Genomic DNA, 26,638 nt, shown 5'->3' with positions numbered 1-26,638 from the left:
AGGAAAAAGAAAGAAAAAAGGAAAAAGTATGCTTCAGTCTGTATTCAGACAGTATCAGTTCTTTCTCTGGAAGCAGATAACATGCTTCATCATGAGTCTTTAGGCTTGTCTTGGATCATTATATTGCTGAGAAGAGTTAATTCATTCATAGTTGGTCATTGCACAGTGTTACTGTTACTGTGTACAATGTTCTCCTGGTTCTGCTCATTTCATTCAGCATCAGTTCATGTAATTCTTTCCAGGTTTTTCTCAAGTTCACTTGCTCATCATTTCTTATGGAACAACAGTATTCCATTACATTCATATACCACAACTTGTTCAGCTGTTCCCAATTGTTTGGCATTCCTTCAATTTCTAATTCTTTGCCAAAGAGCTGCTATAAACATTTTTGTACAAATAGGTCTTTTTCCTTTTGTTTTTTTTTTTAATCTCTTTGAGATATAGACCTAGAAATGGTATGCTGGATCAAAGGGTATGCACAGTTTTATAGCCCTTTGGGCATAGTTCCAAATTGCTCTCCAGAATGGTTGAATCAATTCACAATTACACCAACAATGCATTAGTGTTCCAGTTCTCCCACATCTTCTCCAACATCTATCATTTTCCTTTTTTGTCATATTTGTCAATCTGATAGGTATGAGGTGGTACTTCAGAGTTGTTTTAATTTACATTTCTATAATCAATAGTGATTTAGAGCATTTTTTCATATGACTACAGACAGCTTTGATTTCTTCATCTGAAAACTGCCTGTTCATATCCTTTGACCATTTATCAATTGAGGAATGACTGTATTCTTATAAATTTAATATATTTCTCTATATGTTTGAGAAATGACGGCTTTATCAGAAACACTGGCTATAAAAGTTATTTCCTAGCTTTCTTCTTTCCTTCTAATCTTGGTTGCATTGGCCTTGTTTGTGTAAAAACTTTTTAACTTAATGTAATCAAAATTATCTATTTTACGTTTGTAATGCTCTCTATATCTTGTTTGGTCCTAAATTCTTTCCTTAGCCATAAATCTGACAGGTAAACTATCCCATGTTTTCCTAATTTGCTCATGGTATCACCCTTTATGTGTAAATCATGCACCTATTTCAACCTTATCTTGGTATATGGTATGAGGTGTTGATCTATGTCTAGTTTCCACCATACTGTTTTCCAGTTTTACCAGAAGTTTTTGCCAAATACTGTTTTTGTTCCAAAAGCTTGGATTTGGGGGTTTATCATATACTAGATCACTATGGTCACTTACTCCAATGTACTGTGCACCTAATCTATTCCACTGATCCATGACTCTATTTCTTAACCAGTACCAGATTGTTTTGATAATTACCTCTTTATAGTACAGTTTGAGATCTGGTACCACTACCAGGGATGGGGAAACTTTCTTTTACATTTTAAAAAATCAATTAATTCTTTCAATATTCTTGTATGTGTGGCAATCAAGGTTAAGTGACTTGCCCAGGGTCACACAGCTAGTAAGTGTCAAATGTCTTTGGCTGGATTTGAACTCAGGTCCTCCTGACTCTAGAGCTGGTCCTCTATCCACTGTGCCACCTAGCTGCCCCTTCTTTTTATATTCTTGACCTTTTGCTCTTCCAGATGAATTTTGTTATTATTTTTTCTAGCTCTATAGAATAATTTTTGGTAGTTTGATTGGTATGGCACTGAATAAACAGATTAATTTAGGCAAAATTGTAATTTTTATTATATTGCCTCAGCCTACCCATGAGCAATTGGTATTTTTCCAATTGTTTAGATATGACTTTGTTGGTATGAAAAGTGTTTAGTAATTGTGTTCATATAGTTCTTGGGTTTCTCTTAGCAAGTAGATTCCCCAATATTTTATATTGTCTGCAGTTATTTTAAATGAATTTTTTCTTTCTATCTCTTGTTGCTGGTCTTTGTTGGTAATATATAGAAATATTGATGATTTATGTGGGTTTATTTTCTATCTGGCAACTTTGCTAAAGTTGTTAATTATTTCAACTAGTTTTTTAGCTGATTCTCTAAATATACCATCATATCATCTGCAAAGAGTTATAGTTTTGTTTCTTCATTGCCTATTCTAATTCCTTCAATTTCTTTTTCTTCTCATATTGCTATGAACTAGCATTTCCAGTACAATATTGAATAATAGTGCTGATAATGTGCATCCTTGCTTCACCCCAATCTTATTGAGAAGGCTTCTAGCTTGTCCCTATTATAAATAATGCTTGCTGATGGTTTTAGATAAATATTATTTATCATTTTAAGGTAAGCTCCATTCCTGTGCTCTCTAGTTTTTTTTTTAATAGGAATAGGTGTTGCATTTTGTCAAAGGCTTTTTCTGCATCTGTTGAGATAATCATATGATTTCTGTTGGTTTTGTTACTATATGGTTAATTATGCTGATAGTTTTCCTCATATTGAATCAGCCCTGCATTCCTAGTATAAATCCCTCCTGGTCATAGTATATAATCCTTGTGATATGTTGCTGCAATCTCCTTGCTAGTATTTTATTGAAAATTTTTGCATCAATATTCATTAGGGAAATTGATCTATGATTTTCTTTCTCTGTTTTGGCTCTTCCTGGTTTAGGTATCAACACCATATTTGTGTAGTAAAAGGAATTTGATAGGACTCTTTCTTCACCTATTTTTCCAAATAGTTTATATAGTATTGGAATTAACTGCTCATTAAATGTTTGATAGAATTTGCTTGTAAATCTATCTGCCTCTCTGAAAATTTTGACCACAGAGATATGTAGATACGTCTGAGAAATTGACAGTAAGAAGTTACTCCTGGGAATTTCAGACTTGTCCATCCTCTGAAGATGAGGAATTGCTTAAAGAGGTAGGAGCCCTTCTAATCAGAGGAGGCATTCCTACAGAGATACAGAATGTCACAATGAAATCCAGGAATTCCACTCTGCCTGGGACACAGGAAGGCCCCTGAGCCCAAGTGATGAGACTGACAATCTAAAGGGGACAGCAGGATACCCTCATAGAGTTAAGGACAGATGTTAGCTGGTAGGAATGTATACAGACTTTAGTTGCAATGTCTGAGGGGAGCTGATCAGCAGACCCCTGCGCTCATTTTGTCTGTAATACTGTGCATGCAGCAGAATGAAGAAAAAAGCCCATTAAGGTCTTCCTCCGGGTGGAGCAACATGTGCAGAGACTGATACAAACAGATTCTGTGGCCCTCGAGAATGCAGGAAAGATTACAGTTACAGAGACTCTTCTGGGGCTTGGCACATGAGCCTCATGCAGCTGACGTCATCAGGTCTATGCAGACCCAGGAACCACTGCCAACAATGGCTGAGGGGAGACAGGCATTCCTGATATAATGCACAGGGCTCAGCCTTAGCGGGTTCCAGGCTTCTAAGGTGTGGGCTCCAGGGGTACAGCAGGACAAGAGCACCACCAGTGCCAAGCTGCTGTCAGAGAACCAGAGACGATCAGGTAAGAGACGCAGCAGTGCACAATCCTATTCTCCTTGGAGAGGAGGCAGAGGACCAAGGAAGTGGAGGGCAGGAAAGCCTGATATAAGACCACCTCCATCATGTAACCATAGGAGTAACAGATCCACCTTGGTTATCATTGTGGATTAGAGGGCCATACTCACAAAGAGAATGTAGCCTTAGTGGCGAAGAAACTAAAATCTGATCCAGCTTCAGGAAATGAGAGTGGGGCCAGGGAAGGAGGTCACCCTGGGCCCCAAGGACAGTCACATTAACCTCATCATCAATTGCTTGTGGGTCTATTCCACCAGGACTCATAGGACCTTGTGCAGAGGTAATGGTAAAAACTGAGATTGTGGACTGCAATGTTGTCCTGTCCAGGATTTCAAGTCACCATCATTTCCCAATCTTTTTCTAACAGATATTTGGGTAAAATACCTTTGAAATCTATGACAGCTATCCCCCTTTGTAGATGACATGATGGTATACTTACAGAATCAACTAGAAAAGTAGTTGAAATAATTAACAACTTTAACAAGTTGCAGGATAGAAAATAAAACCATGTAAATCATCAGCATTTCTATATATTACCAACAAAGTCCAGCAACAAGAGATAGAAAGAAAAATTCCACTTGAAATAACTGCAGATAATATAAGATATTAGGGAGTCTACTTGCCAAGACAAACCCCGGAACTATATGAACACAATTACAAAACACTTTTCACACAAATAAAGTCAGATCTAAACAACTGGGAAAATATCAGTTGCTCATGGGTAGGCCAAGCTAATGTAATAGAAATGACAATTCTGCCTAAATTAATTTACTTATTCAGTGTCATACCAATCAAACTACCAAAAAATAATATCAAAATACATCTGAAAGAACAAAAGGTCAAGAATATCAAGGAAGTTAATGAAAAAAATGCAAAGGAAGGTGGCATAGCCGTACCAGATCTAAAACTATATTGTAATGCGGCAATCATCAAAACTTTTTGTACTAAGAAATAGAATGGTAGATCAGTGGAATACATTAGGTACACAAAACACAGTAGTAAATGACACCTTGTTTGACAAAAAACTGCTGGGAAAACTGGAAAATAGTATGGCAGAAACTAGACATAGACCAACACCTCACACCATATACCAAAATAAGGTCAAAATGGGTACATAATTTATACATAAAGGGTAACACCATGAACAAATTAGGAGAGCAAGGAATAGTTTGCCAGTCAGATCTATGGAAAGGGGAAGAATTTATGACCAAACAAGAAATAGAGAACATTATAAAATACAAAATGAATAATTTTGATTACATTAAGTTAAAAAGTTTTTTCACAAATGACCAATGCAACCAAGATACAAGGAAAGCAGAAAGCTAGGAAACAAATTTTACATCCAGTGTGTCTGATAAATGCCTCACTTCTCAAATATATAGAGAAATGTGTCAAATTTATAAGAATACAGTCATTCCCCAATTGATAAATGGTCAAAGGATATGAACAGGCAGTTTTCAGATGAAGAAATCAAAGCTATCTCTAATCATATGAAAAAATGCTCTAAATCAATATTGATTAGAGAAATACAAATTAAAACAATTCTGAGGTACCACCTCATACCTAACAGATTGGCTAATATGACAGAAAAGGAAAATGATAAATGTTGAAGGGGATATGGGAAAACTGGGACACTAATGCACTGTTGGTTGAATTGTGAACTAATCTAGTCATTCTGGAGAGCAATTTGGAACTATGCCCAAAGGGCTATAAAACTGTGTGTATACCCTTTGATCCAGCATATCACTCCTAGGTTTATATCACAAAGAGATTTTAAAAAACAAAAAGGAAAAGGACCTATTTGTGCAAAAATATTTATAGCAGCTCTTTGGCAAAGAATTAGAAATTGAGGGAATACCCATCAATTGGGGAATGGCTGAACAAGTCTTGGTATATGCATGTAATGGAATACTATTGTGCTGTACAAAATGATGAGCAGACTGATTTCAGAAAATCCTGGGAAGATTTACATGAACTGATACTGAGTGAAGTGAGCAGAACCAGGAGAACATTGTGCACAGTAACAGTAACACTGTGCAATGATCAACTGAATTAGCTCTTCTCAGTAATACAATGATACAAGACAATCCCAAAGGACTCATGATGGAAAATGCTATCCACATCCAGAGAAAGAACTATAGAATCTGAATGCAGATTGAAGCATACTATTTTCACCTTTTTTTCTTTTTGTTTTTCTTTCTCATGGTTTTCCCCTTTGTTCTGATTCCTCTTTCACAACATGACTAATGTAGAAATATGTTTAACATAATTGCACATGTATAACCTAGATCAGATTGTTTGCCATCTTGGGGAGGGGGGAGGGGAGGGAGAAAAATTTGGAACTCAAAATCTTATAAAAAATGAATGTTGAAAACTATCTTTACATGTAATTAGAAAAAAATATAATTTATCCAAAAAGGGGGGGGGGAGTTAAAAAAAATCTATGACAGGGCTTGGACTGGATGATCACTTGAGTGATAAAGACTATCCATACCTGGGATACATCCAGGTGAGCTTGAAATTTCCCAAAGGAAGTTGTCAGTGTCAACAGCATAGTGGAAACTGTGGCCCTCATCTGTTCAGACTCTCCAACACTCACTGGAATGTTGGCACTGATTGAAACTGATTCTAGTCTTCCATATTTGAAAAGGATAGTGCAAGAAAAAAGGAGACAGTTCTATTGAGAAACCTTGGCATTCAAGGGACTCACAAGTCAGGTGACCAATGGAAACTAATACAAAGTTATTTAGAGTCTGGCCAAATTGCCTGTTTACAAAACAGCCCCAGAGAATGGAGGAGGTCCAGTCATAATTATTCATGACCACATATTGCCCATAGGACAGTTAGTTTAACTAACAATGAGCAGGTAGAGAGAACTGATAGACTTTTAGCTAGACAAAGGATGAGAAAGAGATTGTCCTCCAGCTGTTTAAAGACTTTCTGACTGAAAATGTTGTATCCAGTGAAGGAGACAGTATAATATTACATGGCAGGAGAACTGAACCCTTTCAACTCCTTTCCTTCCCATAACTATTACTGAGACTCCTAGGGTACAGATTTAACCCACAAAGCTCGAACATACCAATAACCAACCTGACCTAGCTGCCCGCCCAGGTGTAGACACATAAATCTATAATGACCCTGATGGTCAGCCCATACCAACTAATATTTCGGAACCTGAGAGATCATTCAGTGACAAGAGAACTAGGCCTCTTAGACCACTCACTAGGCTAAGTTATGCTATCGTAAGCAGTAAACCTGAAGATATGTGACAGTGCTAGAAATTGCATGTGAAACAAGCTTTGCTTGTAATTGCATGTTCACTGTTATACACATGAATTACTACATATTTGAGTATGTTTGTTTCTTACCCTGCTGTTATGTTCATTTGACTATGTTTTGTGTTATGTTCATGTTATAAAAATGTCTATTGTTTTGGCTATATGTTACTTCTTTTAGTTAAATTGTCTTCTCTATATAGGCCTGTTGATAGTGTCATTATTGCAGCTAGCTAGCTTTACTTTGTTAGTCACACTTGCTACTTTTGATTTATTGCTGTGTACTACGGATATGCATGTGACTCTCAAAATGTGCATGTTATATCTTGTATATAGGTTAGACATGTTGTCACTGTCATATCCTCCCAGATGATGTTCCACCTAGTGCCACACCTACAGCATGTATTGTTAATGTGCATTTATTTTATTTCAAATCCAGTGGTACCAAAGGTTGGTTACCTGGAACACCAGGAAAATCACCTTTGCTGTTTCAAGGCACTCACGTTTGTATTTATATTGTACCATTACAGGTTGTGGACTTGCCCAGCTGATTTTTGCAAAGACTTCAAAGAGTTTTGGCCCAAGAGAACAACATTACCTGAGCTCCAAAGTCCATTGGTATGGGATTTTTCCTCATTAGTGGGTATTTATTACGCAGTGCCCCTTGGCCCTGAGAGGAGAGCAGAGCTGATGAGAGCTAGAGAGATCTAGGGTCTTCTGGCTTCCCTTTTCAAGAAAGAAGTGATTCCAACTTCTCTTCAGGTTCATAATGGGAGAAACTCTGAGAAGCTGATGTGGAGGAGCTGGTAGTCTCTATCATGTCACTATCTCTAGCCTGTTACACTGGAAGCTTTGGGGAATTTCCCCTTGGGTGAGATTTGGGACTCTCTCAGTTGAGCTGAGTTATCTCACACCCAAAGGGAGAGATCATTCACTGTGTATTGTCTCGTATATATTCTCACAAGCATACTTTCTCTTATTTCTGGTTTGCTATCTACTTAGATAAATGAGATTATCTGCTATGTATATATGTATTCATTGTGGAATTGCATCTGAAGCACTGCTTCGCCATTAGGGGATAGTGATTAGGAGTGCAGTTTGAACTTAAAAATTATTTCCTTTAGAATAACAATATTTAAAGGAGCAGGTAGATACGATGCTAAAGGAAGAGTCTCTGTCTCTGTCTCTCCTTCCACCCTCCCCTGCCCAAACCTACTTCCCTTCGGAGCAACAAAGTTTCCCTTGGAAAAAGGAGAAGGGGAGAGAGGAGAGGCTAGACATATATCTATTCCTGTTTTCCTGGGAGCCACAGCCAGGCAGCACCATGTGCACACACATAACCCACATGAGCCAAACTGCACACCACGATAACACACCTCTTATAATTGTATTGATAGAGAAAAGAAGACGTTTCCGAGTAGACCTGTGTGGGACACCCACAGTTAGTACGCGTAACCCGGAAGATGATCCAGCAAAAGACACTGGGAAAGCGCAGCAGGAGCACGTGATTCATTGAAATTCCGTCTTCATTTCATGTTTCCCTTTCTCAGACCTCTGCTAAAGAGCTCCCCCTGCTGGTCTAGACCCGATAAGAGTTGTTGGTAAGGGGGATTCTGGGAGAGGCGGGTACTTCCTCGTCAGCTGCTGCACAGTGGCCCTAAGCGGGGCGGGGCCACGGAGTGGGACTGAACCAATAGGAGCAGCTTGACGGGAAGCGCTGGGTCATTGAGAGGGGAGGTCAGGAAAGGTCTGCGTCCATAGGAGGAGAGGAGGAGGAGGGCGGAACCGACCAATGGGAGAGCATGGCAGGGGCGGGGTTGGCCTAGAGTGGCAGGCGGCAGAAAAGTCACCTGAGCGGTTCTGACCTGCGAAGGTTCTGTGCAGTCATGGCGACGGTAACTCTGGCTGTTATGCCTGAAGGAATGTCCGGCAAGTCGGCGGCCTGGACTCTGACGTCCCCGTCGCTTCTGCTGGTGCTACTGGCGCTGCTAGTAGACGCCGTGCCGGCGGCTGCGGAACATCAAGTGCCACTGGTGCTCTGGTCGAGCTCTCGGTGAGCGGGGCCGGGAAAGAGGAAGGAAGCCGGGGCCTGGCGGGGTCGGGGGAGCCAAGGTTAAGGGGCTGGGGCCTGGGGGAGCCTGGAAAGCAGAAGGAAGCCCGGGCCCGGGGCCTAACCCTCCCTTGATTCCTAGACCAGCCCCCGGAGCCGAGGGGGGCTTTGGATAGGGTTCGAGGTTCTTGTTTGTTGTCCAGATCTCTTCCCAAGGCAGGAACACACTTTGCAGGGAAAGGGACTCTCGATTCTATTTAAATTGGGGTCTCTTATCAACTCCTAATTACTGCCATGGGGCACGAAGCCTCTGCCCTCTCCCCAACCTCTGATGACAGTTTGTCCTCTTTTACTTGTGGCAGTGATTTGTGGGCTCCACTTGAAAATGCCAACGAAGGTCACATCACTACGGATATCCAACTTTCCTCCTACCTAGACCCTGCCCTGGAGAAGGGACCCCGAAACGTGTTGCTGTTCCTGCAGGAAAAAGTAAGCAAGACCCTTTATCCTATTATTGCCCCACTCCCAAGAGTAGAGAGAAAGAAGGCTAGACAGGTGATTGCAGCAGTTTTGAGGAGGCAGAAACTTTGAATTTCAGGCATTTTGTGTTCAAATGCTGCCCTGCCCCTTCCACAGCAACCTCCTTGTGTCACACAGTAGCCTCCAAACTCATCCTTATGACTGGGGGAGGATTCTTTGTTCTGACTTATTCCCTAACCACTGATGTGAGGCAGAAAGAGAAGGGGTCCTATCACCCACCTGAGAAGTTAGCCAGTGAGGGAGAGAGTGTGGAAGAACAGGATGACAAAGGACAAAAAGAACTCTTGTAAAAGTAGTATATGAGAAGTATATAAAAGCTATCTAGAGGTAGCAGGAGAGATCTGTTGTTAATGTTCTTATCTAGATTGGGGAAGGGGGAAAATGGGTGGGTTCGTATATCAAACACAAACCAGGCAAGCTGATGAAAGTCACCTCTGGTCACTGTGGGGTTAATGTTCTCAGCTACATTGTGGGAATGGAGAAGATGGGTGGGTATGTATACCAAACACAGGTGAAAGTCACCTCTGGGCTCGACTGGAAAAACTGGAGTAGGCTGGACTGGATGGGTTTGATGCCTGGAACCCTTATCCTGCCTGCTGACTCTCCCTTCTCTAGGCCATCCTTCACACAGCTGCCAAATTGAATGGATGTTCATAAAACACAGGTCTGATCGTGTACCTTTGTTGCCTCTAAAAATGCCTTGGCTTTTAAAGGCATTCTCTGCCTGGTTCCAGCCTGCCTTTGCAGGCTTATTAAACATTATTCCCCTTCTTGTATTCTCTGTTTCAGTCTAGCTGGTTTACTGTTTCCCTCATGTGATATTCCATCTCCTGATTCCACACCTTCCTTTGCACAAGTTGTCTACCAAGGCTGGAATGTTCTCCAGCCTCACCTTTGCCTGTTGGAAACTCCTAGCTCCCTTCCAGTAATTGGGGGTGGAATGGGATGATGTTTGATGGGAAGAGTAAATGTGTGATGAACCTGGAAGAGTAGGCTAGAGGTAGGTCATGAAAAGCTGTGAGGAGTGTTAAGATGGGCACATCTTGGGGCGGCTAGGTGGTGCAATGGATAGAGCACTGACCCTGGATTTGGGAGGACCTGAGTTCAAATCCGGCCTCAGACGCATAACACTTACTAGCTGTGTGACCTTGGGCAAGTCACCTAGCCAAAAAAAAAAAAAGATGGGCACATCTAGAGGCAACTGCAAACACCATCCAGTTACCCTGTATTTGCTTCTATGGAGCAGGTTGTCTTTCCCTAGTAAATAGAATGTGAATTCCTTGCGGGTGAGACTTGATTGACATATAATTGTGTTCCTGGTACAGTACCTAGCATTAGGTGAATGTGACACTGTCCCCCTCTCCTGTTTGACCTTTTTACTGGGAGGGCTTTTTACCCTACTCTCAAAGGAAGCATTTCTTTATAGTCTGCATTTGTCTCCAAGTGCTAGATAATTGGAATAGGGCCCTAGCATGTTTAGACCTCTAGAGCAGAGCTCCCAGGGAGCAGAGATAGGTAGGCTTCAGATCATTTTTCCATTCCAGGTCAAGCTCGGGGCCATTTAGATGCCTCCCCAAAAGTGGGGAATTCCAGAATAGTTCAGGCCCCATTCTTCTGTTTTCTTCCTCTTTCCCCTACCCCGAGCTTCCTCTTTCCTGGTCACATGCTCTGCTAGATGATGCTTTATGGTTGCCACAGCTTAACTAGCTGCTAATTTCTTCCTGGTCTAATGACTAGATCACTGTCTGAACTTCCCAGGGATCTTTCGCTTGATCCTGTCTTGAGGAAGGAATGAAAACTAGAAGGAAGGACTACCAAGAACAGTGAATGGTGCTGTCATCTTTCCCCCATGGGAAGATGGCAGACTGGATAGGTTCTCCCTTCAGGTTCCCTTCCCCATTGCACTCTGGGAGAATGTCACCTTGTCTTCAAGTCTGAAGGTGCTTCTTTTTCTGCCTCTATTTTAGCTAAGCATTGAGGATTTCACTGCATATGGTGGTGTATTTGGCAACAAGCAAGATAGTGCTTTCTCTAACCTGGAGGTAAGGCACCTCCCCTTCCCCCTGCTTAGGTTCCCTTGTTCACATAATATCAAGGGCTTATTCTTTATCTTCCAGCCCCCAGGGACACTCCCCAGAACCATGGCTTCCTAGTTGACTGGGATTTGGGGGAAAGGGAAGGCTGCAGGATTTGGGAATGTTGAGTCTGTTGTTGGGGATGGGGGTGGGGCCTTTTGACCTGGATTACAGGGCTCTAGGAGCTGGGCAGGAAATGGTCCAAGCTAGAAAGTCCTGGAAGAGATTATAGAATGCTTTGAAATCCACAGAGAGCTGCTGGAGAAGTCAAGTGGTAAGGAGAGAGTGGGAGAAGGAGGAAAAGATAGGGTTTTAAAGAGATATTGAGGAAGTATGTGACTGACCTAGGAGGGAAAGGGAGTTGTATGTCCCTTTCTTTCCTGACTTTTCAATCCTCAGAGTGCTCTGGAATTGGCTCCTTCTTCCTTGATCCTGCCTTCAGTGGACTGGTATGCGGCCAGTACTTTGACCTCTTACCTGAAGGAGAAGCTGGGAGCTAGTCCCCTCCATGTAGACCAGGCCACCTTGAGGGAGCTGAAGCTCAATGACACCCTGCCTGCTCTGCTTCTCCTGAGACTGCCATATACTACCAGGTACTGGCCAGCCTGGCCTTTCTGGGGACACGAGGGACTATCCACAGGGCCCAGGCCAGTCTTTATAAGCAAGGCCTTTGCTGAAAACTCTGCCAGGAAAGTGGAAGACAGGCTCCTGTTCTCTGGGGTCAAGACAACTGCTCTTGACAGTCTGGGCCCAGTGACAAGTGGGCTGTTTGGAGCCCATTCAGTGCTTGGGAGGGAGTTGTTCTCCCCTGGGTCATGAGCAGGTCTTCACCGAAGAATTGAGTTTCACCTTGAAGTAGATTTAAGAAAAAATTCTCTGACTTGTATCAATCTTTCTTATGAATATCCTTATCCTTTTATGAATATATGTCCCTTTGCCTTCTCTTCCCAGTCATCCCTCAGAATAAAGTATGTTTCAAAAGATGGTTGAAATTTATATTTTCACTCACATTTTTATAGGTAGGGCTTTAGGGATCATAGAATTTTTCTCAAAGAAACCTTGTGAGGTGGATAGGGATTTCTAGGGATAGAAATGGGGTCTTCCATATGGGAAGAACAAGAGGCAAAGATATGATTGAGCCTGGCATAGAACCAGTGAAGGCCTTGCCACTGTTGGAGTAGTGGATGATGAAGGTGGAAAGGGAGACTGTGCCAGCTTGTGGAAAAGAGGGCCTTGAATTCCAGGCTAGTGGGCTTTAAGGAAGACTGAAGCACACAAAGTGTCTGGGTTTATCCATGTTCTTGTCTCTGGTTGCTGAGAGCTAAAGGCTCTCTTGCCCCAGGAACCTTCAGCTTTCTCACTTCTTCTTTTTTTTTTTTTAGCTGGGCAATGGGGGTTAAGTAACTTGCCCAGGGTCACACAGCTAGTAAGTGTTATGTGTCTAAGCCCGGATTTGAACTCAGGTCCTCCTGAATCCAGGGCCAGTGCTCTATCCACTGTGCCACCTAGCTGCCCCTCAGCTTTCTCACTCTCTCCAGACTTCATTTCAGTTCAGATTCTTCCTCTGGGTGGGGACAGGCAAGTAAGGAGGTCTCATTTTTTGTCTCTGACAGTTCTGGCTTGATGGCTCCCAAAGAAGTACTCACAGGCAACGGTGAGTTGAAATAGAAGAGTCCTTCCAGCCCTCCACACAGCCCCTGGTAGAGCTCTTCCAACTTCCCCAAGCAGTCTGAACCACCCACTATCTTCCTGCAGGCTACCTGCCAGTGGCAGAGTACTGGCATTTGGAAATGGAAAATGTGGGCTGGTAGAAAGAGGGCTGGGTTGGTAATCTTGAAGGCTTGGCTTTGAACCCCTGCTCTGCTCACCTTTGTGGCTTTAGGCAAATGACTCCTCTTATCTAGGCCTAGGTTTGCTCTGAAGAATGAGGGAGCTGGACTAAATGTCCTCTTAAGCCCCTTCAGTTCAAAATCTAGGGGCCTGTGAGATGCCCATCCAAGTGTTCCAACATAATTCCAATGGCTTAAATCATGGCGAAGCTGTCCCAGCAGTCCAAAGGTCTCTCTGACATGGGTATCTGGTCAGTGTGGGAGAAGGCTCTTGGCAAATGATCCACTCCCTTAAGCAAGCAGCAAGTGCCTCAGAACCCTGAACTAAAGATCCTGGGAGGTCTGAGGGGATAGAGAGTGTAAGGAGGACAGCCACTGTCATGATGTAACCATCTTTTTCTCTCTCCCCCTCCCCCCCAAAAAGATGAGATTATTGGGCAAGTGATGAGCACACTCAAGTCAGAAGGTGTACCCTACACAGCCATACTGACTGCCGTTCGGCCTTCCCGGGTAAGCTGCCATACCAGCTTTGGTAGAGATGGGAAAAGGGTTAGGCTGGGCCAGAAGTCTAAGTAAGCTGGAATGATGTATTGGCTACCTCACCCAGTGTGTGGAGAAGTGTAGGCCTTTAGGAGAGGTCTAACACTAGAGCACCTGCACTGCAGGATTTCATTTTGTCAGGAGCATGTAAGAATAAGTCCAGTTTGGTTATAGCTTCAAGTATAAAGAGAGGAGCAGTGGAAAATCAGGCAGGTTGGAACTAGATTGTAGAGGGCTTTATCCTATAAGCAGTAGGGAGCCATTGGAAGGTTTTATTTTTATTTTGGCTAGGCATTGGGGTTAAGTGACTTGCCCAGGGTCACACAGCTAGTAAGTGGTATGTGTCTGAGGTCAGATTTGAACTCAGGTCCTCCTGACTCCAGGGCCAGTACTCTATCCACTGTGCCACCTACCTGTCCCCAGTGAGGAAGCTTTTGCAGTGGGAGGCGATTTGCAGGCATTGTAGAGGGCCTAGACCCAATCTCAAGGTGTAGAAAAATGGGGACAGATGACAGATGGGAGAAGGGTTTAGGAAGAGTAGAGTCAGCTGCATTTGATGGGGGCCAGAGAGGAGGGATCAGAGATGCTAGCCACAAAAATGGACCAGTTAGGAGGAGGCACTTGGTATGGGCATTGCAATAGTAAAGTGAGCTTCTGGGGTGGAATGAGTGGATCATCAGGTGCCTGCTGTTGGCTTTTGTTGGCTTTCCCAGATAAGGCCTATCTTTTGCAGGTGGTTCGGGACTTGTCACTGGTGTCTGCGAGTCTGGGGCGGCACCTCCTTGCGGAGGATGAGCCTCTGTCACCCTTACTGCCTTTCCTGCCTCCAGTCAGCTACAATGATACAGAGCCTCGAATCCTCTTCTGGGCCCAGAACTTCACAGTGGCCCATGACAAGGAGTCACGTGACCTGACTGCACTCACTTTTGGAGCCCCAACACTCAACCTGACTGGCTCCAGCTGGAACAGCTCCTTTGCCCAGTAAGTGGGCTAGTCAGGGTAAAGAGCTCTGGGGGAAGCTGGTGTGGGGACAGTGTCATAGGCAAGTGAGAAGAGGCCTGTGATGTGACTGAACATGGGTAAAGCAGCCCCGGCAAGTGGAAGTTAATATATGTACCAGAATGGTGAGGGCAGCTGTAGAAGGCAGGGGTAAAGAAGGTTGAGTTGGAAGTTAGAGACCCAGGTTCTAGGCCAGGCTCTGGTGTTAATTCACCTGTCCCTTCTGGGACATTGAACCAACTGAACAGATATTTAATACAAGCTCACTGACAGTAGAAATTGATCCAGGGGCGGGGGTGAGGGGAGTAGCGGCCCAGTCAGTGGGAACTTTCCTGTCTCTTGGGGCACTGTTTCTATGTCTATAGCTATTACACCTAGATAGCTCTGGGACAGGTGAGGAGAAAGCCCTGCCTCTGGGGTAATGTGCTGCTGCCTCCCTGGGCTTGTTACCTGTGAGGTAAGGAAGTGGCCAGTCTCTCTTTGTGGAGACACCTAGTTGTAAGCTGGGAATATCTGTCTCCCAGACAAGATAATGAAGAGGGAATAAATCCCAGGATCTGAGAGTTGGAAGGGATGGCTACTGTATGCAGGAAGGAGTCTGTGTTGCAATGTGCATTTAGGCCCTTGAAGACCTCTAAGTAGGAGAAGGTAGCACTTCTCAAGGCAAGCCATTCTACTTTTTAGTAGCTGTTGGGAAATTTTTCCTGAAACCAAGCCTAAATTGACCTCTTAGAAACTTCTCTTCCTCTCTTCCCTCCCCTCTACCCCCATTGGGCCTGCTTCTGCCTTCTAGGGCCTAGCAGAAAAATCTAGTCCTTCCTTCACAGAACAACCCTTCAGGTACTTGAGTGCTGCTTATATCTCCCCTGAGTCCTCTCTACTCCAGGCTTACCATGTTTGGGGCCCTTCAACCCACCCTCAGATGTCATCAACTCAAGTGATATACTGGTAGCCCTCCTGGCCTCTTTCCAGCCAATCTGGGTTAAGAAAGAACACTGGTGCCTGGAATTGACCGCTGCATTCCAGATGAGGCCCAATAAGGACCCCACATGGTGGGATTATCTCTTCCCTGTTCCTGGTAGCCTAGGCTCAATGCAGCCATCCAAGGATCTCATTTGCTTTTGGGGCTGCCACAGCATGTGCTGCTGGCTTGTTATGTATGACCTTGCTGTGTGCTAAAGCCCCCAGGTCTTTTTCAGAACAACTGCTGTCGGGGACCGCTAGGTGGTGCAGTGGAGAGAGCACCAGCCCTGAAGTCAGGAGGACCTGACTTCAAATCCAGCCTCAGACCAAACACTTGACACTTACTAGCTGTGTGACCTTGGGCGAGTCACTTAACCCCAATTGCCCGGCCCCCCCCAAAAAAGATTCAGAACAACTGCTGTCTCTCCAGGCTTCTTCTGTCTTATGTTTGGAATTTATCTATGAGACTTATTTCTTTTAAGACTTATAGAGGGGCAGCTAGGTGGTGCAGTGGAGAGAGCACTGGCCCTGGAGTCAAGAGGACCTGAATTCAAATCCGGCATCACACCAAACACTTGATAGTTACTAGTTGTGTGACCCTGGGCAAGTCACTTAACCCCAATTGCCTAAAAATTAAAAAAAAATAAAAAAATTTTTTAAAAGACCTATGGAGCAAGTGACTTGAATTCATTAGGGGCCATTAAATGCTCTCTTCCCTTGGGCGCCAGCTCTATGAGCCATTTTTGTTCTGTTTACTCCTCCAGAGTAAAGTCATTCTCCTTTACAGCGAAAACAAAAAAGAATTCAGCACCCCATCCATGCCATGCAAAGGTTCTATCCCTTCTTCAGTCTTCCCTTTTCTCCCAATGTAACTAAAACAAGTCCTTTTTTTTTCTACCAGCTTCCATTCATCTTGAGCTTTAGCATTCCTGACACTGTTTTTACAGGACCATGACAGACTTTTCTATTCTTCTCCTGCGACCTGAAGACTAAGTTCTAACTTAATCCAACTAAGTTGGGTTCTCTGTTCATCCATATCGGTTTCTTCAGACAAATGCCATTTTTCCTTTTCATTGGGAATTGTTTCCCTTTTTTGTCTTCAAAATTTTTTTCCTGAGCCTCTCCCATTCCTACTGGGCTGACACCCACATTGAAATAAGCTTTCCTGAAGTTTAGGTTACATGGCAGACCATACACAGTTGCCTTTTCCATGTCCATCATAAACTGTAGAGTGGAAGGCCCCCTCCTCTGTTCCCCCAGGTTCTTATCACTTTTCCCACAGCAAATAGAATTAGATCCCTTGTTTTCCCTTGTTGGTTTCTCTGCCTTTTGAAGGATGAAATTTCTGCTAAGGAAAATCTTGGACTGCTCTGCCTTTGACAGAGATCGTGCTCCAGCAGATGACTGGATAACTGGGAGCCCTCCATCCCCGTTCTGTTGGGCCTCTGGGCTCGGCTTGTGATCTCTTTTCCAAACTGCTTGTCTCTCTCTCTTTCTTTCTCTTGTTCTAGGAGTTAGTACTATATTCCAACCAGAAAAATCACTCTTTCTCCCTCCTTTGAACTTTAACCAAACATTCTTCCTCTCCTCTGATTCCTGGATTTCCTTCTTAATATCCTCCCTCCAACCCCAACCCCTCTTTTCCCTCTTCTGTTTCTTTTGAATAAGGTATTCAGAGCAATGGTCAAGACATGGGTTTCATCCCACCAAATTTCCATCATACCTATGGGGTCAAATTTGTCTCCTTGTGGTAGGATCTCTAATTCTTAGTGTCTGTTACCTAAACTTTAGGCATTTGACCTTTGAGGCCATGGGTTTACTACTGTCTCCTTTCTTGGTCAACCTTTTCATGTGGAAACAGTTCTCCAAATTGAGGTCAAGCTGGCCAGGCCCATAGTGATTGCTAGTCATTTTTTAATGCTATTTTTTTCACTTAACAAAAATCCACTTTCTTAGCCTCCCACTTCAACCTCCTCTACCTCCCCCACTCCCCATCCCCAACTTGACAGCTAAAGAAAAACAAAACTGGTTACAAACATGGAAACAAATTTCCTGCATTGGCAATTTGTCCAACAAAACCCTTGTCTCATTCTGTACCCTGAGTCCTTCACCTTTATCAGGAGGTGACTCATGTTTCATCAGGAGCCCTCTGGAATCAGGGTTGATTGGGCTTTACACTGATTAGAATTCCTAATTCTTTCAAAGGTATTTGTCTTTACCATATTATTTACCAAAGTCCATACAGTTTGTTTTGTTTGGGACTAATCCCTCCCTTAAACTGTCCCCTCTCTAATTCTCTCATCCCCTTCTTCCCCTGCCCCTCCTCTTTTCCGTGTTAGTAAAACGTCTTTCTGTACCCAATTCTGTCTCTAACCAGTTCAGAGGAGTGAGATTAAACTGTCAGCCTCTCCCCATAACCTCTGCCTTGCATGCCCTGATTATGTGAGATCTTTTCCCCTAACCTTCCTTTCCTTTTCTCTCTTCTTCAGTGTATTCTTCTTCCCCTCCATTCAGTTCATCAAGGCCTAACAGAATGTTTCCCAGGCTTTGTCTAATTAGACTCCTCCTCTAACCCCTGATGATGATAGATAGGGTTCAGAGGAGACACATGTATCATCTCCTCATATTTGAATGTAATAACAATAATAAGTAACATTTCTATAGTGTTTACTACATGTCAGGGGCCATACCAAATACTTTACAAATATCTTCACAACAGCCCTGGGAGGGAGGTGCTATTATTATCCCTATTTCTACAGATGGGGAAACTAAGGCAGACAGCAGTGAAGTGACTTGCCCACAGTCACACGTCTAGTCAGTGTCTGAGGATGTATTTGAACTCAGGTCTTGTATTTAGGTCTGGCACTCTGTCCACTGTGGTGCCCCCAGCTGCCTTGTTCATTCATATATTTATTTAACCTTTTGAGTTTTCTTTTAATTCCTGGCTTTGAACATCAACATTTCTCTGCAGCACTGTTCTTTTCATCAGGAATACTTGGTTTCCTTAATTTCATTAATCTTCTAGTTCATTTCCTTTTTCCTCCTGAGGCTTCTAACCATTTCACAGCACACAAATACAGAGTGTTGGTAAAGAAACCATGTTGGCTATGAGCCATTGTAGGTCATTATTTTGTTTTGGTTTTCACTGGGACATTGGGAGGGAGGCCTTTGTGGTGGGTTTAACAGCTCTCAGTGGACTGCAGCAGCAAGGAAAGCTGTTACAATCGTAAACTGCATTCAGAGAAGCAGGGCATTGCTGTTTGGTGACCATCCCGGCCCACCCTCATATGCCCAAAGAAGACAGCAGTGAAAGGACTTGGGAGGCTAGGACCAGTGTCTTAGAATATGTGAAGACTAACATTGAGGAGGATGGTTTGACCTCTACTGCTTGGTCTCAGAGGAGCAGCAGCGATGGGGAGATGGGAGGCAAATTTAGGTTTCTTTCAATGATGTAAAGACAGCCAGTTACTAACCATCCAAGAGTGACTTGGGCTGCACAGAGGAGGCTGGTTGGCTCTAAGAAGAGCTTAAAGGGGTCTGGAAGCAGAGGCCTTGTGCCCATTTCTCACCTGTGTTGTAGTGTGGCTTCTTGCTCAGATATGGATGGTTGGCCCCGGGGGCCACAAAGAGCCCTTTTAATGCAGAGATTCAAACAAACAACCCAGTGAGGTCATTGTGCCTGGGTTGTTATCTTCATGGGATGGATGAGAAAGGGTTAGACTTAAGACACTACTACGTGCATGACTTGCCCTTAGGACAACATTGTCAAGACCAACAGCCTTGAAAGCCTTAGGAACTCTGATCAGTGCAGTGACCACCAGCATTCTAGGGAACTAATGATGATGCATGTTACCTCCTGAAGATGGAGACTTCAGGGATATGAACAGTATATGAATTTTTTTGGTGAACTGTGCATATTTGTTACAAGGGTTGGGCTTTTTTTTTTTCTGGGGGAGAGGGAATTAGAATAAATAAACTCTTGTTCATTGAAAAAAATGTTTGAAGAAAATTGTTCATATTATCTATCAGAGAGTGGCTTTTATTCTTGCAAATTTGAATTTGGATGTGAAAACGATCAGAGAAGAGCTGTAAAGACTTTTTCCCTAGTTAACTTTGCCTTTTAATTTTTGCTGCATTAATTTTGCACAGAAAAATCTTTTTTGTGTAATCAGGGTTGTCCAGTTTAACTCTGTGGTTAAACTCCTCCTGTTAAACTCTCCTGGTTTGGTCATAAAAGCAGATGCCTTGCCCTGTCAATATCTACAAAAGGTAGCTTTCTTGTCCCTCCAAGTTTTATGTTATAACCTTCTATGTCTCTTGTGTATCCATTTGAAGCTTATCTTCATGTGAATTGAGGCATTGTTCTAACCCTAATTTCTACCAGATTGCTGACTAGTTTTCCCAGCAGGTCTTATCGAATCATGAGTCCTTGGAGCCTTTGGGTACATCCAAAACTGTTAATATGTTCATTTGCTTCTATACACTGTGTATTATACTTGACCTTAGAGTTCAAGTTAATTTGATAATTGATGATTTGTAGCATAGTTTAAGATATGATGCTTCCTTCCCCCTTTTCTCCATTGTTTCTCTAGAGATTAATTTTTGTTGTTTTTCTAGCTCTTTTAAAGTAATCTTTTTGATGGTATACATGGCACTGAATTTTTCTTCAATTGTTGGGTCTGTTGTTATTTCTGTAAATATTTGTATTCATATAATTCCTATGTGGATCTTGGTAGACAGATTCAAATATTTTCTGTATTCCATAGTTATTTTGAATAGAATTTCTCTCTTTCTTTCTTCCTGCAGGATTTTGTTGGTAATTGACAGAAATGCTGATGATTTATTTTCTATTCTTAAACTTTGCTGAAGTTACTATTTTAGCTTCTTTTTAGTTGACTTTTGGGTGTTCTATCATATCATCTGCAGAAAGTGATCATTTTGTTTTCTCTTTGCCTGTGCTTAATCCCTCAGCTTCCTTTTTTTGTCTCATGGTTCTAGATAATTTTCCTGTTATTATATTAGATAATAGTAGTGTTAATGGACATCTGTGGCTTAGCCTTGGTCTCATTGGAAAGGCTTCTACCAGCCTTTCTCCTTCAAGTAGAGTTTTAGATAAGTACTACTTAGGCAGCCAGGTTTGGACTGAAAGTCAAGAAGACCCGAGTTCAAAAATGCCCATCCTATTAGCTGTGTGGCCCAGGGCAAGTCACTTCCATCTGCCTCCATTTACTCATCTGTAAAGTGGGGATAATTATAACACCCAATGAGATATTTGTAAAGCACTTTGCAACCTTAAAGTACTATATAAATGTGTGCTCTTATTATTGTGACCAGGACATTTTTTTCTGAGGCTCTACTTGGACTTTAGAAGTTAACTCTTGTAGGTTTACTTCTTGGCAAACCTCTCAGTATGTACTTCTTCAGTGTTTTTGGGATATTCTTCTACCTCAGTTTCTGGGTTGGGCTTTTGTGGTTCGGTCAGACTCTGTCCCCTTCAGTTCTCTTAGATATTGTGAGCAGGCCCTACTTTGTCCTAGGTAGGACAGCTAAGATGGGGCCCACCTTCTGAAATTCTTGGCTTTTTTCAGTCTCTTGGTGGTACAGCTTAGGTTTGGGCCTTGGCTCCTTCTCTGAACCCAGAGTAGTCTTTGTTCCTTTGCTATGAACTGGACAGGCCCAACCTGGATGATGTTTATACTGGTAGCAGGACTTCTGCTTGATCAACCCTGATGCTTTGCTTCCCAGATGGTGCCCTGGCTCTGTCTCCTCCTCTTGGTCCATGCTGCTTACGTGCTTTGCTTTCAATCTACCCTGGATGGAGGGAGCTTATAGCTTTTTGTTTGTTTGTTTTCTTTTTCATTATTCCCTTTTTTAGAACTTTGTTGGGGTGTCTCTAGGGCATGTGGGCTCCTCCTCTAGGCCCTAACTCACCACTATCTTCACATAGTTTTCTTTGAACAAGATGGTAGGGCTAGTGGGAGTTAGAACTATGACTTACTTGGGAGTTTTGAAGCCTGGGTCCAAGCCCCAGCTCCATTCTCAACTTGCTGTATGAGTGAGCTTGACTGAATTCCTGCCTAGAAGTTGAGAACCATACAAAACCTTCAGTCTCAGTGGCATCACTTTGGGAATAGTCTGTGTGCTAGAGATGTTCTCTGACACCCAAGGATGGTAAAGTTGACCAGCCCTTCCTTTCCTCTGTTTCCCAGGCTTGTGCTGACATATGACAACCTCTTTGGCCCATTCCTGACTATCAAGTAAGTGCTCAGGGCGGAGGTGGTGGGGGAAAGAAAGCTGTGGACAGTCTCCACTGATCATCTGACTTTCTCTCCCAGGTTTATCCTGAGCAGTCATTTCTACCCTGTTTCTGCCCGAAGCTGGTTCACCATGGATCGACTAGAGATTCACACCAACAACTCAGTTGTTGTCTTCAATTCTTCACATGTTACAGCACCTAGTATCTATTCCTTCCACTGCCAGTATGTTAGCACTGAACGTTCAAAGGAAGGTCTCCTAGTGTCTTCGCCTGGTTCCTCTACCTGGCACGTGACTTTCCAGAATTTCCAGGTAGGGTGAAAGGAGCACAGATAGTGCAGCCCAACCAGGGGACTGGGAGTATGCTACATTCTGGTGAAGGAGGAATTGCAAACACTCCCAGTTAAAGAGGAAAGTCCCCAAAGGGGAAGGGATCAGGGGCCCAAGGTGAGAATGGCCACCTTTTCATCACACACTGGGGCAAGGGGAGGGAAGTTGGGGAGGATGATGAGGGGATTTGAGTGTAGAATTAAGGAGTGTAAGGAAGCTAGCAATGGATGGCATCAGTTTTCTCTTTAAAATGATGCACAAGGTCCTATGTTAAGGGATGGAAGGTGGGAAGAGTGGTGGAAGTGAGTCAGTTGAGGAAGAATAAAAGGATTGCTCTTTGGTAGTGAAAGCTCAGTTGAAATTTGAGAACATCAAACTGAAGTAAGCTCTGCACTGTTAGGATTAGAGAGAACAGATGGGGGGTGGGGTGGAAGGGTGGGATTAATCTAAGGTTGGAATTTGGAAAGCCATGAATAGGACAAGGAAGGGGCAAGAGATTTGAGTGCAGAGAGGAACCCAAAGTTAAACTGAATAAATGAGGGAGGAAAAGTGAGACCAGAGCAGAGGTAGGTGGTGATGCAGTGAGAAAGCAGGGAGGAGTGGAATGACTGGAAATTGAGTTGAAGATGAAGCACAGATAAAGGGAAGGGGTGTAAGGTACAAGAAGAGGAAGGCCAAGAGGAATTTGAGTCCTAAATCATATAAGTAGAATGTTTAAGAATGATATCAAGGGTGAGAGAGAGATAAGAGAGTGTGTGTGTGGGTGGATGGGTGTGGGGGTGTTTGGGTGTGTGGGTGTATGGAGTACGAGTATTATCATGGGAGATGGAAGTTGTGTGAAGACCATAAGCTGTATAAGGTCAGAGGTTGGGGTGGAGAGGAAGGCTGAACTCCTTGGGAAAGAAAAGGGAGGTATGGAGTAGGGTGGCTTATCTTCATGGAGAACCTCAAAGGAGAGAGATTGGTAAATGATGGCCACAGTGGCACAGAATTTGGATGTGAGAGCAAGGAGTATTCATACCCTTCTTCCTGACTGCACATCATCTTTTACATAAACTGGAAACAATCATAAATAGCCTGGTTAAGATACTCAGGGATAAAAAAACCTCTCCAGTCCTCGGGTCCATCCACTTTCCTCCCATCCCCACCATGTTGGTGACAAATGTAAAGGCTAGAGCTCTGGTGGGTGGGAGGGGAGAGGGGGAATTCCCCCCCCCCCCAGTTCTTTTTAGATTCCATGGACCTGGGCCATGCCCAATGGTTTGGTTTCTTGTTTTAATTTTCTTTCTTCTCTTCAAGATTCAGGCCTTTAACTTGTCTGGTGGAAACTTCTCCTATGCCAGTGACTGTGCCAGCTTCTTCTCCCCTGGCATCTGGATGGGCCTGGTCTCCTCTCTCTTCATGCTTTTCATCTTCACCTATGGGCTACACATGATCCTCAACCTCAAGACCATGGATCGCTTTGATGACCACAAGGGGAGCACTCTCTCTGTGCCCCTCATGGAGTGACCCCCTCAGTCATGTGGGGAGGCCAGAAGGGTTGGAGGTGGAGTCATATATTGACTTTGCCTCCTCCCCGTGGAAGGGCTGCCAAGCTACTACTCATTTGTGCTTCCTCGGCAGCTAAGCCTCCCTATACCTATTTCCTCTTGCTCCTACCCCCAGTGATTCCAGAGTCTGTTGTTACCCTTCCCCTACCCTTTCCACCATGACAAAAAGCAGTGTCTGCCTCTGATAAATACCTGCAGTGAAAACGTTGGAGGCTAGCTTTTAGCTCAGCCTCTGAGATACCTTGAGGCAGCACACTAAGAGTGAAGGATTATCTGAGGCCACTTGTTTTCCTGGCTGCTTGCTGCCTACCCTTATTTATTCTCCCTAAATCCCTGCCCTCAGGTCTAGCTGCTTCATTGTGTGAGATGTATTCTGGGGATTAGTCAAAATGTCCTGTGGTTGGAAGGGAACTCTAGGTGGGGAGGGAGTGTGGACTTGAAACTTGCTTGTTGGTCTTGTTTGCTTATTGTTTTGTCTTTTAGTTTTTTGGTGATGCTGAAGTTGGATGTGATAAGAAATTGAAATAAAATTTTAACTAAACCTCCATGGCAGTGCTGTCTATTTGTATTAAGTGTGGTTTTGCTTCAAGAGGACAGAGATCATTTGGGCCTAGGCATTGGTGGGGAGTTCACCAGTGGGTTATGGGTTGTTCTCCCTCCTTTCCCTCTATCCACATAGGGTATCATACCCTTATCTGCAGATACTCTACCCAAAGGAATATAAATTTTAATTACTGAGAACTAGCAAGATATCTTTAGGTTTGTGGGCTAGATTTTTTTATGGACCATGCCTTAAACCCAAATCACTTTTGATTGGCCAGTGATAGATCCCAGCCCAAGCCTCACTTGGTCATTGTTTGGGGCTCTAATGGCTCAGTGAGTATGGCAGTTGTTTCTGTTTTGGCCAGAAACCCTGAGGGCCTTCCCCTCCCAAGATTGATTTTGTTTTTGTTCCGACTAGGTAAAACAGGCCACTTTTTGCCTCATTTATTACCTAGTCTTAATCACTGAATGGGCGTTGCCTCAGTCAAACTTCAAGCCGGGATAGACCTTTGCTTACAAAGGCCAAGGTTTTCCTCTGCATCTGGGGCCATCCCCAGTCCTCCTGATCTTTATCTTGCCTCTGGACCCAGACGGCTCTGAAGAAGAGTTTGAGGCTGTTGATTTTGCACAGCCCTCCCTTACTTAAATCCAATTCACTTGCAAGTCATGGCATCACCTTCCTGATGTCATGGTCCTCTTTGAGAATGAAGGACAAATGAAAACAAAGTACTGAGGTTGGAAAAGGAACTCAAGGTGGGGAGGGGGTGTGGACTTGAAACTTGCTTATTGTCTTGTTTGCTTATTGTTTTGTCTTTTAGTTTTTTGGTGATGCTGAAGTTGGATGTGATAAGAAATTGAAATGACGTTTTAACTAAGCCTCCATGACCATGCTGTCTATTTGTATTAAATGTGGCTTTGCTTCTAGAGGACGGAGATCATTTGATCTAAGCATTGGTGGGGAGTTCACTAGTGGTTGTTCAGTCCTGTCTGACTCTTCATGGCCCCATTTGGGGTTTTCTTGGCAAAGATATTGAAGTGGTTTGCCATTTCCTTCTCCAGCTTATGTTATAGATGAGGAACTGAAGCAAACAGTGACTTGCCCAGGGCTGGATTTTAACTCTGGAAGATTTCCTGTTTCCAAGCCCAGTGCTCTATCCACTGCACCACCTAGTTGCCCAGGGGTTATGGGAGTGAAGCCAAAACAAGAGTTCTTAACCTGGGGTCGTTGATACAATTCAGGGAATCCTTTAAAATTGCCTGGGACAAAAAAAAAAGTCATTTATTAGCTATAATTGGTTTCCTTTGTAATATTTTGTGCATTAAAAAACATGATTCTGAGGAGGGGTCTGTGACACAAAGATGGAAAACCTGTGGGCTGAAAGAATTATTGGAATAGAATGAGTGGATAGCTGTAGCTTCCCAGTCCTGGAAAGAGAGGCAGAGCAAATAGTTCATTGGTGGGGTAAATTGGGCATGATGGTTGGGGTTGTTAGGGAAGCTGGAAGGAGGAAACCTAGGCACAGGGGAGGGAAGGGTCTTTCTTGGCCCACCAAAGCTACCTTTGGCTGGTTGGTCTGCAGCCCAGGCCTAGACTAGATTTGCCCCTTAGGGATTTGGGGAGACGGGATGGGAAAAGACAAAGCTGAGTCATGGGAGGGTGCGGAGTGCTGAACATAGCGGCTGTAACCTCTCTTATGCAGAGGGCTGAGGATTCTGTGAACATGCCCCACCCAGGCTTGGAGCATCCTCCCTCCCCCTCCCTAGCACCTGCGCCCCCCAGGGAAAGAGGGAACCCCCCCCCCACCATTTGCTAGCGGTGATGGGGACAAGGGCGTTTTCGTTGACCCTACTCTTGACAGCCTTCTGGGGGGGAGATCTCTTCTCCCGAAGCGCCCCCCCCCAATCCTCACTCCCCTCAGGGCAGTTCCTCCCCTTAGGTTCTCCCTCCTGAGAACAGCCCCACCCCCAGCATCTCCGTGGGTAGGAAGATGCGGGAAAAAGATGCGGGAAGAGGCGCGGATGGATCCCTCTCTTGGTCTCTTCACGGGCCTCCGAGCCTCTCCTTCCTCCCCTCCCCCTCCCCAGAAATGAAAGAATTCCCATAGTGAGACCAGGCCCCTCGTAGCCCCTGGCCCAAGCATTCTGGAAGCCGGCCGGCCGTGTCGTAGTCAGGCGTGGTCCGCGGGG

At 43.8% G+C, this 26,638-nt stretch overlaps 1 protein-coding gene across 1 annotated transcript; it reads left to right on the top strand.

Annotated features, from left to right (window-relative positions):
- The first annotated feature begins 8,608 nt into the window (after nt 1-8,608).
- ATP6AP1 (ATPase H+ transporting accessory protein 1) lies at nt 8,609-24,453 on the top strand. Its single transcript, XM_020975633.2, has 10 exons — nt 8,609-8,830; nt 9,190-9,316; nt 11,335-11,409; nt 11,842-12,035; nt 13,056-13,096; nt 13,696-13,781; nt 14,545-14,792; nt 21,983-22,030; nt 22,109-22,340; nt 23,658-24,453. The coding sequence occupies exons 1-10, from the start codon at nt 8,664-8,666 to the stop codon at nt 23,865-23,867; spliced, it is 1,428 nt and encodes a 475-aa protein (XP_020831292.1). The 5' UTR covers nt 8,609-8,663; the 3' UTR covers nt 23,868-24,453.
- Nucleotides 24,454-26,638: the final 2,185 nt, after the last annotated feature.

The sequence above is a fragment of the Phascolarctos cinereus genome, unplaced genomic scaffold (genome assembly GCF_003287225.1).
Source record: "Phascolarctos cinereus isolate Bilbo 61053 unplaced genomic scaffold, phaCin_HiC Scaffold_8;HRSCAF=390, whole genome shotgun sequence".
Classification (NCBI taxonomy): domain Eukaryota; kingdom Metazoa; phylum Chordata; class Mammalia; order Diprotodontia; family Phascolarctidae; genus Phascolarctos; species Phascolarctos cinereus.
Note: the sequence above shows the minus strand (reverse complement) of the source record. Positions and strands in the feature narration are given on the sequence as shown.

Coding starts and splice junctions, on each gene's coding strand:
- ATP6AP1 (XM_020975633.2), top strand. CDS start 8,664: ATGGCGACGGTAACTCTGGCTGTTATGCCTGAAGGAATGTCCGGCAAG. Junction 13,097..13,695: donor AGAAGTACTCACAGGCAACG/GTGAGTTGAAAT, acceptor CCCCCCAAAAAG/ATGAGATTATTGGGCAAGTG. Junction 14,793..21,982: donor TGGAACAGCTCCTTTGCCCA/GTAAGTGGGCTA, acceptor TCTGTTTCCCAG/GCTTGTGCTGACATATGACA.